Source organism: Tympanuchus pallidicinctus, unplaced genomic scaffold, assembly GCF_026119805.1.
Source record: "Tympanuchus pallidicinctus isolate F22 unplaced genomic scaffold, pur_lepc_1.0 scaffold8, whole genome shotgun sequence".
Lineage (NCBI taxonomy): Eukaryota > Metazoa > Chordata > Aves > Galliformes > Phasianidae > Tympanuchus > Tympanuchus pallidicinctus.
Genome location: NW_026294802.1, coordinates 30,658,341 through 30,674,621, shown reverse-complemented (window position 1 = coordinate 30,674,621; position 16,281 = coordinate 30,658,341). Strand labels below are relative to the sequence as shown.

General features: G+C 42.7%; 1 protein-coding gene across 2 annotated transcripts in view; it reads left to right on the top strand.

The window, feature by feature from the left end:
- The window catches only part of SRGAP1 (SLIT-ROBO Rho GTPase activating protein 1), a 138,296-nt gene that overhangs the window by 51,000 nt on the left and 71,015 nt on the right, over nucleotides 1-16,281 (top strand). For both annotated transcript variants that reach the window (XM_052669113.1, XM_052669114.1), the window contains exon 2: nucleotides 15,911-16,106. In XM_052669113.1, the coding sequence (XP_052525073.1) occupies nucleotides 15,911-16,106 (196 nt within the window). The remainder of the gene's footprint in view (nucleotides 1-15,910; nucleotides 16,107-16,281) is intronic.

Sequence of the window (16,281 nt, the reverse complement as noted above, 5' to 3'; positions counted from 1 at the left end):
TTTTAGGAAAAAAATCCACAATGTTTCCCTTCTGCTGGAAGTGAGAATGTTTGAACTTTTGTTTACATCTTAATTAGACTCTTTCAATAAATTAAAAGACCAAAACTTTGCGGAGGAGGGAAGTTTTAATTAAAATCATTAAGTTCTTAGAACTGACTTGGGTTTCTTGAATTAAAATGCTTGAGGGCTATTCTGATTTATTGAGTTTTGTGGTCATTTTTTTTTTTTTTTTTTTTTTTTTTTAGACGACCTCTACACATCCTGTCCTTGCTGCCTTTTGGGCTGCAATAGGCTCTAAATGCATCTTTCTTACATGCCTGCACACCTCAGATGATCCCTGCACTGCTCAGAGCATGAGCCTGGCCGCAGAACCTGCCGGGGGGGGGGGGGGGGGTGTCAACCTCCAGGCATTGTGAGGGGGCTTGGCTGGACATGGTTGTCCCAGCAGAGTCCTGGGATGAGAGTGAGCTGAGTTGAGCAGCGTTCCTCACTGCAGGGCAGATGGGAGGTTTTTTGGATGAAAGAATCACTTCACAAAACTGTAAGTGACCGACAATAAAAATGAAATCTGATACATTTCTATCGAAATCCATTTTATGTCTAGCCTTAAGGATGATGCAAGAAGCAATTATTCACAAAATTAAACTGTTGCAGATGTGCTTCTCTCTCAGAGGACAGGAGATTTGCCTCCAGTCATTTCCTCATGTTGCTCAGGCTACACTAACTCTGGGTGGCTTTTCCACCCACTCTGAGGAGCTCAGCAGCTTGTTTGGCTGGAGTGTGAAGTGCTTGTAGGTTTGCTAGAAAACTTTTTTCTAGCGAGCTGGCTTACAGCCATCTCTTTTCTGTTTAAGCTACTGGCTTTTCTGATCTGAAATTTGCTTATCTCCAGTGTGTAAAGAAGTTGAAAAGGGAGCAAGTCATATAAGGAATTTTTATGAATGGAACTTCAAAGGGGTTCAAAAACCAGGCATATTTGGGCACCAGCCTTGTTATAGTTTTGAGTACAGATTTGAAAGATGTTAAAGCACTCACTTTCTAAGACCAGTTGGACCAGTGACAATGTCCAGCTTTCCAGCACAGTAACTGCAATGCTTGTTTGGCAAAAGGCAGCACAGTTTTGGGCCTTGTAATAATGCATGTTCCATGATTTATACAGAAGGAAAGAGCTTCAGCTGGAGAGGCTGAGAATGGCCAAGTTAGTCGGGTAGTGCCATGCACTTGCATCATTAGGACTAGTTCTGGAAAGAACAGTGCTGGTTCTGTGGATAAGATTGGGCTGAGCTGTCTGGCTGGTACCACTCACCACCATCTCTCACACTGTATCAGGCCTTGCAGCAATTTTCTAAATCCAGCCTTAGGGGGAAAAGAAGAAAGTAATGGCAACTTCTCAGTAAATTTTAGTTAGATTTGCGGGATCTTCTTGGTGAGGGTTGCTGGGCCCATTCACAGCAGTGTCTGGATGTTGAAGTCCCATCGAGTTGTCTGAGCACCCTTTCTTCCTGTACCAGGCTCATCTGTTTTCTGATAGGTCGAAACTAATACTAATCAGGAATGAAACTGTGTTTTACAGACAAGGACAGAGCTGTTTAGCACATCAGAAAGGCTTGACTTGCAGAACTCAAATACCATTGGAGCTTTTTGTGTCATTGCTTTCCATTGTGGAAAAAAACAAAGATAATTTTCTCCTATTAGCACTTTGTTCCTTCAAAGTAGATAAAGGCAAATTATATTCAAAGCCCTTCATTGCATCTACCAGCTATTTTAGGCTGATTACTTAGAACATGAAAATCAGTGTGAAAAACAAGAAAAAATGTATCTTAAAAAATTTTTAGTGATACTACTTTTTCTACAGTTTTATGGTTTAGAATTTGCTGCTTGCATTTGGCCTTAAGATGTTCGGATCTTTGTTGTACCATCGTATTTAGAAGTGCCACTGTGAAAGATTAGGACCATACAGTTTTTGAATAGTGCTAGTTCCTGCATGCACAAACAGATGGTGCTGCCTATAAATGGTGTGTCTACTAATGACTGCCATGGCTTCACCACAAGTATTTAATGGGTGTTGTGTTACTGTCTGCAGTCACATCCAGGCTCGGCACTGCGCTCAGCACGATGGGGGCATTCAGTAAGCTGGAAGTAGAAGCTGGGTTACTGATGGTTGACCTGAGGAGGGTGTAGCCAGCTATGAGGGGTCCTTTGCTTCTCTCATTTCTTGCTGGCATACCTGGTTCGTCCTTTGGAGAGCGTTTGCTTTTTGACCCAGTTGGTATCTGGGTTTACTGCATTTGTTCTTAAGAAAATTTCCCCTATTTTTTTAACCCAGGTTTGGAGGATAGGTTTTTACAGGACAAGCTTTTCTTCGATGTAGGTATTGCATCTTTGATTTCTTCATTTGTCTTTCTGCTTTCTGTGAGTTAACGAACTGTACTACTGCTACGACCGTTGACGTGCTTCTTATAGCTGGCATTTTGTATCTCTGAAAGTTCAGTGGCTCGGATTGAGTTTCAGTTTTCCAGGGGAAGGACTTGGTAGATACTGCTCCTGCTCTGCCTATTGCAGCAACTCTTCTCCTTTATTTGCTCCAGCAAGGACTTTACTATCAGAATATCTGCTTCCAAGTTGCGACAGCCTAAAAATAGAGGCAATCATTGGTTTTTAATGGTCTTTTTATGAGGGGATCCTGCACTAAGTAGCACATGAAGGATTCCTCCCTTGGCCTTCCATTGAAAGTGCCCAAAGTGGCACATCTGTTTCCTACAGCTGTTCTCAATGCCTTTGCTTCTGTAGTGCAGTGATCAGAGCCCCCTGGAAGCCATAACCATCCATATGTCTCTTGGAAAGAGACAATTTTCATGATGGATGTAGATTAGAGAAGTGTTGCAGAAAGACAATGCAGGTACTGAGTTCTGCAAATCATCAAGTTTTTATTTTACTGGTTCTAATACTTAATCTCATTTTAAAAACAGAAAAGTTATTTTTTAAATTTCTAACAGATTAAAAATTGTTTCCAGAGGATCTGATAATATGCAAATGCTTCTAGCCCAGAGATCCCTTACTAGCAGATACTGTTCCTCATCTTAGTGTTGAGTGTGTGTGTGCAGAAGTTACCTACAGTCTCAGCAGTAGATGTATTTTTTCTATCCCCATTAGCATGAACCTTGGGGGGGCTTTCTTCTCCTCCAGCTATAACGACTCAAGCTAAATTTAATTAAATGTGGTCCACAATCCAATTTATACTTCCCCATAGCAGAAAGACAGAACAAAGAATCTGCTTTGTGACACTAAAGGATTTGGTTTTTTCTCACTGCTGGTAGTGAGTGGAAGTTGGGGCTCTGAGTAATTGAGTTTAAACTTGTCAGAAAACATTCCTTTGAGGTAGACATTTTATTTTCTCACTTAGAAATTATGTCTTTTACCAGATCGGAGCAGTACATAAACAATGTACTTGAAGCTTGGTAGAATTTATATCATCTTATTAGTTCAGTAACACATAAAAATACTTGACTGCTACCACTGTTTGTTTAGTAGTTCTACTGAGCCAATACTGCAATTATCATTTAATGGTTTTGTCAGATTCCAAAAGACAGTTGTTGTTCTTCTGTTTATGATAGGGATTATTATTTTGTTTAAATTGTAAAAATTTTAACATTTTCTACTCAAAGTTTGGCATATGAAACTTTCTGTTAATTCCCAGAATGTGTTGTCCTGTTTCTTGTATCACCCGTTCATTCAAATTCAGTACTGTTATGTGAAAGTGAGCCAAGGCACTGTTATGTATTTTCAGGTAATATAGTCATGCTCAGAGGGGCAGTATTTGCAGACTGGGAACTGTCTCTCTCAGACATTCAGACCGTGTCTCCATTACAAAAGGATGCAGATCAAGGCCCATCTGCCTGCCTGAAGGACATGCCACCCAGCAGGGCTTGCGTTTGTACAGATATATTCCCAGAAGGGATATGAATCTTGAGAATATGGTTTAGCTCCAAGATTTCTTGGGTGGTAGATGCCAGCCCCCTCACAGTGTTGCATGGTGAGGTTGGAGCTCCAAGTGCCATGAAGACCCCACACCCATGCGGGGTGTTGTGGATGGTCCCTGGGCCATATTGCCCCTGCCCAGGCAGCGTCTGAAGGAGGGGGCTCATGGGCAGGGGCCAGTGCAGCAGTGACGGCAGGCTGTGCAGCTCTGGCATGCTGCTCATGGCTGGGTCTCTGTCCCATTTGGTTCACTGGAGTAGATAAGGCCTCATGCAGTGAGGAGGATGTACTTGAGCCTATTATTAGCATTGGATTTGGGCAGAATGTTTTAAAATTAGCACTGAAGGCATCACAGCAGCATAGCTGTCTCGGTGAAGAAAGGGAACATCATGGACATGTTGTAGCAAAAAAGCACAAAATTACTGTTTTAGGTAAAAAGTGCTCGGTTTTAAATTTACAATTTTTAGGAGTTTAATGTGTAAAAGATAAAGGAGCAGTGGTGAAAGAATTTTGCTATGTGTTAGGTTGAACTGAAAAGGGGTGGGGTAGCAACTTTGCACACAAAATACGAGTTGCAATTTTCCTCTTGTCCTTAACTGGACGGCGACTTCACCTTGGGACTTAGAAAGCTGCCCTGAAAGTCATGGCTGGGTCAAATGTGTGGTCTGATTTACACCATGCAGTGGGGCATATGTCATACTAAAAATGTTTTACTGACCTCTCAAAGATGTGCCACGCATGAGAAATCATTTCCAGAGGATGCAGAGAGGGCATTTTCTGTAGTTATTAATTCCTAAGCCTTATCACAGTGATAGTAATCAAAGCACAGGAGAGGCCATGCACAGCGCGCTGATGGATATGCAGATAGCAACGTTGGGTTTCGTGGTTTTCCTGGTCATTTGCTGCTCAGGAATTCCTGCCTCTGCTGCTACCAGCGTGACTCTCATTTTAAGAGCTATGTCACCTGCCAGAGGCTGAGGATAATTTTTTTGTTGTTGTTCAAAAACGACACATCTCTCAACATTTAATTTATACAAAATGCCATCAGACGCTTTTTTTTGTCGGCTACCCACCTGAGATACTAAGAAGGAGGGTCTCAATTGCTGTGGAGTTTAGCAGAACAAAATGGTGGTCTGTGCAGTGGGGAGGTTTCTGTCCTCCCTGCAGATGAAGGACATGTCAGCTCCAAGCCTGGTGCCTCTGCAGGAGCTGTCGGTGACGGATGGCGCGGTGCTGTGGTGATGCAGGCCTGTCTGCAGCCGTGCAGAAGCCAAGACAGAGCTTTCACCACCTACCTGATAAAGGTCATACAGGTTTTCATTACCGTTCTGCTCTTGAAAATCCACTACAGATCTTTTTCTTTTCATATTTGCCTGCATATTATATTCTGCATCCTGAAAATTTTAGGAGAACCTTCTAAAGGAGATGCTAATGCATGTACCGAGTATCTTTTGTGTTTATGGTATAGACTCCACAGCAAGAGCATACATGCACTGCGTGTTGAAGCAGAGTTGTCTTGAGTTATTTCCAGGGTAACTGAGAACTTGCTTTCACAACAAATCTCATTTTTTCTTCTGCAATTGGATATTATTGTGAAAAGTCATAGTAATTATGACTTTAATCAGTTTTGCATATTATTTTCCCATCTAAATCTAATTAGAGAATTAGTGAACTGAAGCAATAAAATGACTTCTGAGCTCTGGAGAGGGGTGGAAAAAGGGAAAAAGAGGACCTAAATCTGTCAAGTTGAGATAATAAACCAGCGTCAGACAGGATGCAAGGGTTCCCCAGCGCTTTGTCAGCTCCTGCCTGCTCACAGTGCTGTCTCTAAAGTGCAAATTAAAAAAAAAAAAGAGAGACCACAGTGTCTTCTGTCTGCCTTACAATTTCCTCGCATGGGAAAGAAAAGATGTTACAGAAGTCTTCCAGGGCAAGAATGAGACTGTCTAACAGAAGTGCTTGCCTGCATTTTAGTGAGAAGTTGATGATGGTGATCCCAAGGTATGTAAAATCTGCATACAAGCAGCATTTGATTTTGTGTTGTACCATCAATTTTAAGACTACTGCTTCTTTTGTTCTTCCTTTCTTGCCATTTGTGGCTCTTGCCTGACCAGTATATCGCTTACCTCGGAGGTGCCCTTCAGATGTCGGCAGCCCCCAGCACAGTGTCAAGAGCCTTCATGGCCATTTAGTCAATGATAGGGCTGTGGGCTTGGAAACACCTGCAGAGGTGGGATGCCAAGCCTAGAAATTTAAGTGAAATGAGACTAGTTTGGAAACTTGTTAATTTCTTGACTTCTTTTTACTCCCGAGGTCATTTTACCCTGGCAGAGGATCAGTAATAGGTTGTTATATTTGTTGTTTCATTATGCAGGTAGTTAGCTCTGTGAACAGTATCATGTGCATTGTGAAACTTCTTAATTATGTTCTCAAGATCGTTTTGGCTTTAAAAGTAAGTGGCAAAACACTACCAAGGAGAAATTCTTACAGTAGTTTTAAAAAAGTAAATCCTATGCATTCTTCATTAAAGTAGTCAGAGAGTGATTTGATAAGCTGAGAATCCACAAAAGCAAGGAGGTCTTTTTTTGAAAGATCCAGGTGAGCTGAAATACATGCATAGAGATACGTGGTACGCATACAGAAAGGTAAAAGCCACCAGCATTTTGTCTGTAAAGAGCAGGGGAATTGATTGCCATCCAGAAAATATTTGTCTTGTAGTTTGTGAACCACACGCAGTGATTTAAGAGCAGTAAGATCTGCACAGAATGGTATTTTTGTTCAGAAGTGTTTTCTGCCAATCTCTGAAGCAGAGTCATTCACCTGTAAGGATGAGTTTTATCTCCAAGTCCCAGTCCCGTCGAATTGATGTTGATGTGCCAAGATGATGTTCTGGTGACTGTTACGAATTGTTAGTTGCTATGGATAGAGTTTCCCATTGTCTGTGACAGGTTTAATGTAGGAATCAGTTTGGTTAACTCCTGCAAAATTCAGATCAGACTTTCCAAAAAGTTCCAGTCTGCTCCTGCTGAGCCTGGTGGGGAACTTGGTATTCATTCTTCAATGTAAACTTCTGCTGGGAACTAAACTTTGCTGTAGCTACCCACTTTTGGTATTGTTTTGAAATAGAGAGGCTGACCTGTAGTGGCAATGACGTAAGTAGTCTGAGCTGCACCTTCCTACTTTTTCCTTGGTCTGACAGTATCTTTGGAGAACAGCTGAGAAAATCTTTCATTTCTCCCCATGGCTTATTTGTTCTGTCTGCAGGGGCAGTACTGAAGCACGATGACCTGGAAGGTTTGTGTAGCCAGGATGTAAGGGGGGAAAAGGTACTGCCTCCTTTGACAGCAGTATGAATGTTAGTGAGTCTGAGCTTCAGCCTTGAGTTCAAGCAGTGAGTTAGGTAGTAATCCCAGCATGCGTAAAGTTAGCGGCAAATCTCTACTGATTTCAGGGAGATAAAAATGTATTTTAAAAGTCTCGATCGTATGCTGACATTAATTTTCTGGGAGATATGAATTTCACCATTGGTCAATGCTAAAACTGCTTTAAGGTCTAGGAATAGAGGGGTTCTTTTGTCTGCTTTATGAAGTGGTAAAGCTGAAATAACATTTCTCCAGGTGCTAGTTAAAATGTAGAATTTACAATCTAATTTACAATCTAAACACTGAAGAAGCATGTAACAAGAATATAGCATAATGTGTATGATGAGTGAATTCTGTTTGAATAGATGAAAAACACTGTGTTCTGTAAGGAGAGAATTTTCTGTACAGAAGAAATAAGCAGAAGGAAGGATACATTTCATCTGCTATGATTAGAGCAATCATAGCAGCCTACAATAAATAAATTAAATAGTACACCTATAGAAATCTGTGGCCAGGAAGAGGTATGGTGGTGGTTTTTTTTCTCTAATAGAGTGCTCTTGTCAACCCAGCATTCCAGACATTACTGCAAAGAATTATTCAAAGGAGAGTCATGAATGATTTTTCTGTTCCGCTGACAGATACCTCATTGGTAAGAAAAGAAAGATTTGGGCGTATTGAGTGTGTTTTTTAATATTCTTCTGTGCCTAGAGTTTAGATCTGCAGGGAAAGGCTGATAGTATCTGTAACAAGCATTAAAAAGCCTGAACAGTGGAAACCCTTTGGAAGGATCAAAATGAGCTGCCACACAGACCATGACAGTTTAGATGCCCTAAATGGGTTTTTGGACACCTACTGCATGATATTCTGTCTGCTTGGCAGACAGAGATGCCCACAGACTTCTTGTCTGTCCCTCACTCACTTTTTTTTTTTTTCTTTCCTTTATGAGGCTGTAGGCTTTTGTCATGAATGCCCTGGTTGGGGCAATGTCTGGTTTGTTCAGTTCTTCTGAAATGTGTTTTGTGGCTTGCTTGATGTGGGTTCTTCCCTCTCCTTTTGTGTGCCCAGGGTTTGCAGAGCGGATGGATTTGTCTGGAGGCGGAGGGCACCCACTGCCTGCATCACTGTGCAGAGAGGCTGCTGCAGGGCCCTGCTGCAGATCTTCCAGGCCCAGGCGGTGTCCTGTGCTTTGGTGTTTTTTCTGATTGGCAATGTTCTGGGATGAGCTGGGCTTTTACTGTTGAGCAAAAGAAAGTCCCCTCTCCTCTGAGTGGAGTCACAGGTTTTCCTTAGTCCCAGCTCTGGCAAAACAAGGATGAGAAAGTTGACCTATGCTGTCCTCAGGTGTAGGTAGCGTGCATGGCCGATGTCTTGCCATGATGCATGGGAGCAGACAGTGCAGAAACAGCAGCACTTGAGAGATGGTGCAGGCAGCCTGCCTGCCCAAACCCATGGCCACTTGGCAGCAGCACCATGGCAGAAGCATGCCCAGCCAAGTTGTGAGCTGGCAAACCGCCCTCCATTCAGGCTTGGACTGCAGGCAGCCAAGTGACCAACAGCTGTGGCTGTGAATAGCAGGAGGGCGTTATTCCAAGAACAACATGATGAAAATCTTCTTCAGCTATGTCTGGAGGTTTTTGCGGCTCTTCCAGAGACGTGTCTGAAGGTAACTGGAAGGTGGAAGGTGCCAGGTGCCTGGATATAGCCATCCCTTTTCAACCCCATCCACTGGGATTCCCCAGTTCTGGCTGAGAGCATGTTGCTGCTCTATCTGTGGCTGCGGTAAGCAGGACTAGGGCAGTATTTGCTTGAACACATTGCTTGAAATTTTCAGTTACAGCAAGGAGAGGATCTGTTATTTCTCTGCTCTTTGTTTCTGCTGTGATGGTCAAACAGAGCTGTAAGCACTTGTCTGCATGGTGGAAATGTTTTCTAGAGCAGCATTTCTGCTAATGAACAAAGACTGATCTTTAAGGCTGAGGTGCTCAAATGAGTTAGTTGTACAGATGTCAACAGGGCCTTCAGATCCCTGACCCTTCATGCAGCCCCCCAGATGCCAGTCACGGTTCTCACTCCCATTCCAGCTCCCTAGGCTCCTAAAGCTTGGAAACATGTGTGCTAGGAAGCAACCTCAGCTGCATCCCCAAAATCCCCAAGCAAACAAAAAACCTGAAATGGATTTTTCTGGGAAATGACACGCAGCCAAATAATAAATTTATAATTGGGGTTTGCGTTGGAGAGGTTTCATTTTAAGTGCAAGCATGCATAAGGCAAATGCTGAATGTCCTAAGTGAAATCAGCTAGGGAGTAGAAGAAAGTCCCCAAAAATTCTGCCTTCAGAAGCTCCAGGTTGTGACCATCTATGCAGCCACATTTCTTATGTGCATGTAGAAGACAGGGAAGTGATTATCACTCATTTGTTGGAGAAAGTTAAGGTTGTGGAATAGACTTAGGATCTCTTTAAAGGCATTTCTGCAGCAGCCTAAGAGAGCCTGACTCCAGCACCTCTCATCAGCTGTCAGACAGTTGGGATTTCCTGGCTTTGGAAGTGCTTCTGGTCCTAGAAAATGGAGCTGGAACAGAGCATGAGCCAAGCTCCCTGCTGACTGCACTGCTTCTCCCATGATTTATCATAGAAACACTTTGACAGCTTTCTAGTTACGGCTCTGAGAAATAAAAGCTTGTCCAGCACTAGTACCTTTAGGCTTCTTATCTTCTGGAGAAGTATCAGCAGCTGGGCCAGAAGAGTCACCATAGGGCTCATACCTCTTACAGTGTTTATCTTCTTGTCTGCTGAGAAGCAGTGTAACATCCCAAGCAGGCTTGGGAGTGCTGATCGTAGGGGTGACTTAATCCTAACTGTGCACGGAGGAGTTTCCTTGGGCCTTTTGATGGTTGCTGCTGCTCTTTCTCTGCTGACACTGTACCTGACCAGCTGGAGCTAAGTACTTTCCTGAGAATATCTAAACATGGGAAAAACTGGCTCTGTAAACCAAGTTATCTGTGCTTTCACAGGGATAAGGAATGTCTGCACTGATGCAGCTGTTGGCCAGCTGTGTTCAGCTAAACTAAAGCTCTGCTCATCTCGATGGAGAAGCCAAAGGCAGATCCTCGCAAAGACAGAAAATGATAATGAACTGGGGAGGTTGATCCCTTGAAGAAGGAAATAAACTTTTTACACAGGTAGATAGTGATAAGACAAAGGGGAATGGTTTTAAACTGAAGGAGGAGGGATTTAAATTAGTTGTCAGAGAAGTTTTTCACAGAGAGAGTGGTGAGGTGCTGGCACAGACAGCCCAGAGACGTTGTGGATGCCCCATCCCTGGAGGTGTTCAAAGTCAGGTTTGGTGGGGCCCTGGGCAGTCGGATCTACTACCTGATGTAGTGGCTGGCAACCCCGCCTTTGGCAGGGGGTTGTTGGAGTTTTATGACCTTTGAGGTCCCTTCCAACGCAAGCCTGTGATTCTTTGTAGTGTCCCAGCTTCAACTAACAAACTTAGACATGAGCCGGTCTTTTATGAAGTAACCAAGGCATAGTGAGAATCATGTAAGATTGTGTCTGTAAGGAGGAACTACAAAATGAATAAGGCACCAGTATCTTCTTAATTACAAACACATGCCAGTCATTAGATAATATCTAGAATGAATTTAAGTTCTGAATCTTTTCCTGTGAAATACGGTCTGGACTGCATAAACGTAAGAGTGAGAAATATGTGTGTCAGTAGCTCACTGGTGTAAAGAAATGGATGAGTTGTAGTGGATTGGAAAGAGAAAGTCTAAAACACTATCAAAAAGCACTTTAGTGCTTTTGATGAGACACTCAGTACCTTAAAGCTAATATAAAATGTAATTTTTTTGTGAGGGTGATACTTGAAAAAGGTGGGTAGGTGATACAGCTTTCTTTGAAGTTACCAAGTGGCTGCAAACCTGCACACAAACATGCCTTGTGAGAACATATTTGTGCACTTCAATAATTTTGATAAGCTTCTTGCTTTTATCGCCATTAGCAGGATGGACTCTTTGCACCATTATCCAGTGATACTGCTGGATGGATGTATTTGTATTTTGTAATCACAACTTCAGTGTGCCAAGACAGCAGGTGGGAGGCTTGCAGACTCAAGGAGCAAACCAGGGTCCAGTTCATGCAGCATTTTACGGGGTTTTGAGCAAACAGCAAGAACCATGCCAGTGCTGTTCCACAAGCACAGAAGTTATTTCCATCTAGGTAGAGTTAGAAGGGAGTTGAGGATGGCAGGCTGCAGCAGCTTATAGGGAGTTCTAGTGAAAAGCAGCCATGTAACAGTGCTGTGAAAGGTTCATTAGAGTCATTTGGGTTGAGGGTTTGGTAGTGAGGGTTCGCAGTGGTCTGGAAGGTCTCTGAGAGTGGTGTGGCTGGAGCTTGCCTGACGATGTGGGCAGTGCAGCATCACCTGCGAGGAACATGGATATTCCAGTGGGTTGTGAGGCAGTTGGGTAGTCCTCATAGGAAGTGCTAAAATAACACTGTTTTGTTTTAGAATTCATGTTAAATTGTAGAGTCAGAGAATGCTGTGTATCTATGAGATGTCCAGCTTCTTGCTTTCTGAGGTCAGGCGAGGGATATCCACAGCTTTCCAGGATGCTTGATGGAGCATGGTGGTGGGGTGTTCATGGAGGTAAAAGCAATGAGTTGTGTTCCCTGCTGGTGTGTGGCCAGCATGATCACTGTGTGTCGCATCATCGTGTTTCACTGCAGGTGCCTTCGGATGAGTCACTGGATGCATCTTACTGTGGTGCTGTATAAGTCATTGTAATGCTGCACTGTGTACAAGAGGCGACTTTGATGAGTGTATTTCTGATTATGATTTGGATGTTGTCAGTAGTTCAGTTTCATCTACTCCTTACACCTCTCAAAACAGTTCTAATCTTGTCTGCTTTTGTTTTCTGTAGTGCACTGCTTTAATGTCTTGTCAGAAGAAGATATGCTAAAGGTTAAAGCAGTATCTTAAAGGCTACGACAACCACAATCATTTTTTTCTTAAAGCTTTAATTCTAGGAAACACTATTGAGTGGAGCATAAATTTGAAATGGATTTTAATATGAAAATCTTCAGAACAAAGGTTTACTCAGAGGTTATTGATTTAATTACAGTTTCATTAACCATTTCCAGGTTTTGGTCATGTGTTCAAGTCAAGTGGGTTTTTTCCACTTGATAGGAGTTCAGTCTGTTGAAGCTGCATTGTAAATGGATGGGAGTCCCTTTGGTTGGCCAGAAAAGCAGTGGTTACGACTGAAAATTGCTGTGCGGAGAAGGCGAAAGTGTTAATTTGTCCACAGTTCGAACGTGTGCATTCCTGGCACAGAACGCTCTGACAATCATTTCACATCAACTACTCCACAGAGCAGAGCAGGACAATGTCCTTGTCCCTTACAGCTGGTGTCAGTTCGACTTTTAATTTAAATGCGCCTGCAATACTGAGCAGGAACAGGCAGTCTTCTGTTGCCTGCTGCACCTGTCTGTGCCTCTAAAGAGGTTGGGCTTACTGGTTTTTACTTGGCACCATCTCAGCCTATTGGATAGTTATTTCTTTGAATATAGTGCAACAGTATTCCACGCAGCTCTTTGCAGCTCTAGGGAAGTCACACATGTGGGTTTGTTAAGGACAATAGCGTTGCCTTGGTAAATTTTTCCGTAACAGGAGGAGATGGACAGACTGTGTTCCTTAGTGGTACTGTGCCAGTTACTCGGGATTTTGTGATGTGCAGCCACTCAGGCTGGCTGGCTGTTGTGCCAGTGTTTGTTAGGTTTTCTTTCCTTTTTTTTTTTTTTTTTTTTTTTTAATCCACAGTTGTCTCTTATCAGAAAGTGAAAATCACAACATTTGCTGATTTGATTTCTTATTCATTGCCATCTCCCCAGTCTAGCAGCGTGACATCACACACATTATTACTAAAAGTAGAATTCAAAGGAGCAGGAGCAGAAGGACATGAAGGGCTGGAAGGAGAATTGCTGTGCCACAGTCTCTTCTGAACAGATCTTGGTCTGCTGGCTCAAACAGAATGTGCATCTCCCCCTTCTCTCCTTGCTGCAGATGAGAATCATAGCTATGAGACTGACAGTCTTCTTCCTTGCTGAGATCCAACCAGCCAGGAGTTGTGAGACATCCTTCGTGAAGCTGCTGCCCCCATCACTAGCTTTCTGCCTTGCATAGAGCTTGGAGCCCAGCCACCATCCACATACAGTGGTCATGCTTCAGTTTTGACTTTGAACATACAAGCTTGAAGGAGGCCACTGTCAAGTAGTTTTCTCCCATGGAATCTGTCATCCCATGTTCATTGTTTCTTGCATCTCTGTTCATATATTCCTTTTTCTACACTCTTTCTTCTTCTTGTTGCTATGGTAAAAGCTTGCCTAAAAAGGAAGAATTACAACAGCAAGATCCACCGACCTACAAAATAATGAGAAGGTAGCTGCTCCATGCAGAGCTCTGGTTTTGAAGTCACTAGTGGAAAATCTCTGATGGAAATGGGACATGACCAGGGTACAGGGATAATGTACATGGATTTGGACTGATGCAAAACTCCTGCCTCTGATCAGTGAATCTGTACAACCAATTTCCTTTAAGAAGGAATTTTCTGTGATGATAAAATTCACGAAGTAGCAGGCATTCAAGAAAAAAAGCTTTTTTTAAAGTTATTTCTGTTAATAACCTTCCAGCTTCAGTGTGCTTTTCTCCTCTGCGTACATGAATGTCATTGATAGGGTGTTGTATTACAGTGGCTCAGCCTTGCTGGAGGCTTGGTCCTTCCCTGATGAGCTGATTGCAAATGAAATGAAAACCAAAACATGAATTCTTTGATTCACCTACCAGGGTATAAAAATGGATGGTCTCATTAATGATTAACACAGCAGATGGTAGCTCAAAGGAGGTTTGGAAGAAAACACTGCAGTATCTGTCTCTTCCAATAAATATATTGACTTAACAGCTTTCTGTGCTCATCCTACCTTATTTCAGTATACACATTTGAATCCCAGCAGACTTGATCTCTGCTGTTAGACCTGCTTTAAAATGAGTGAAGATGCATTAGTTCCTAGTTGCCTCAGATAAGCTTTTGCAATGTTATTGTTGCTACTGGTTTGCTGTTCCCTGTGATGCTAGTGGTGGCTTTCAGAAAGATTTTTCTACTTCAGTCCAATGAGGCATCTAAGATTTCTGATGTCGTTTCACCCACAGCATGGTTCAATCAGTAGAACATGAGGAGGCAGCCTAAGGACGTGAGGAAACAGCCTCAGATTGATTCAGGGTAAATTTAAGCTGGATGTTAGAAAGAATTTCTATGTGAAGGGCTGCTTACGCATTGGAAAAAGCTGCCCAGGAAAGTGGTAGAGTCTACCATCCCTGGAGGTATTCAAGAGATGTGCAGATGTAGCACTAAGGGATGTGGTTTGGTGGTGGAATTCAGTAGTGTTAGGGATGGTTGGATTTGATGATCTTAATGGTCTTTTCCAACCTCAGTGATTGTGTGACGAAATAAACATCCACAACTTCATGAGCATCACTTCTGACATATTGTTTTGTTATCAACATATAATGCTAAACTGTATGTATATAAATAATGGCTGCAAAGTGTTTACTCCACAGTGTTGGATTCCAGTGCATATGGGCAAATTCTAAGCCTCTAATGAACCAGCCTTTCAAAATAGGTAGAAGGATTTTTTTAGACTGCGATTTTCCAGAATGTGGTTATCAACTTAGCACTGAAGAAATAGAAGTGTTTAAAAAAAAAAAAAAAAAAAAGACCTAAATAAAAACTCATAGTAACTGTACATATGGCAAACAATACAAAATACAGTGGTAAGAAATCTGGAGGCTTTTCCCTGTTACTCCATATACTCTATAAACATACATTCTCTTCTAAATGGACTAATTTTGTTTTATATTAATAAATATACCACAATGCCTGAAACTTCTTACACTGAAACTTTTTATTTTCAAATAGCTGTTTCTAAATAGGACTGCACTTCTTGCTCTAAGCTCACTGTAGCATATTGGTGAATAATACACCAGTTCTCCCTCCAGTGTAGATGGGCAGCTGTGGAAGGTCATCTGTGCACAGTTATGGTGGATAATGCCTCCAGAATTTATTGCAGAGTTATTTCCATGCTGTGTTTTGTGATATGAGCTGGCACGGTCCACCTGCCAGTAAGCTGATTGCAGCCCAAAGGGTGCACGCTTAGCCTGACATTTCTGGGGATAGCAGGAGCTGCTGCTCAAACAGTTGAACACCACCCCCCCACAAGCAGATAGCTCTGAGCCAGATGTCTTCCTAATGCCAGAGGCTGGGAGAGGAAATGGGAGGCAGATCTGCTCATAGCAGCCCAGCAGACTGACAGTGGGTGGGAGGACACTGTGATACATGTGTCATGGCAGAAATGAGAGCTACCTTGGCTACATCCCACAAGACCTGACATTCAGGTCCAGCTGATGTAGCTGCAGAGGCTGAAGTTGTCCAGAGTGTTTGTAATTTTGATTGGTAACGCTCAGTTCTCATTTACTTTCACTGACTTGAGTGATATGTGCTTCTTTTATTAGAGATCCGAGCTCAACTCATAGAGCAGCAGAAATGCCTGGAGCAGCAGACTGAAATGAGAGTGCAGCTTCTTCAGGATCTGCAGGACTTCTTCCGCAAGAAGTCAGAAATAGAGATGGAGTATTCCCGAAACCTGGAAAAATTGGCAGAGAGGTTCATGGCAAAAACAAGAAGTACGAAAGACCATCAGCAGTACAAGTAAGATATTTCTTCCTCCTCATCTCCACGTCAGCCTCTGGGGGGTTATTGGAGAGCTACCCTACTCCTTGCCTCTGCTGGTTTTGAGTACTGTTTGGTAGGAGCCAGGTCAAAGGCATATTAAAAATTCTCATCCCTGCTTAGCAGCATACAGTTCTCATTTCAGCTGAAGGTA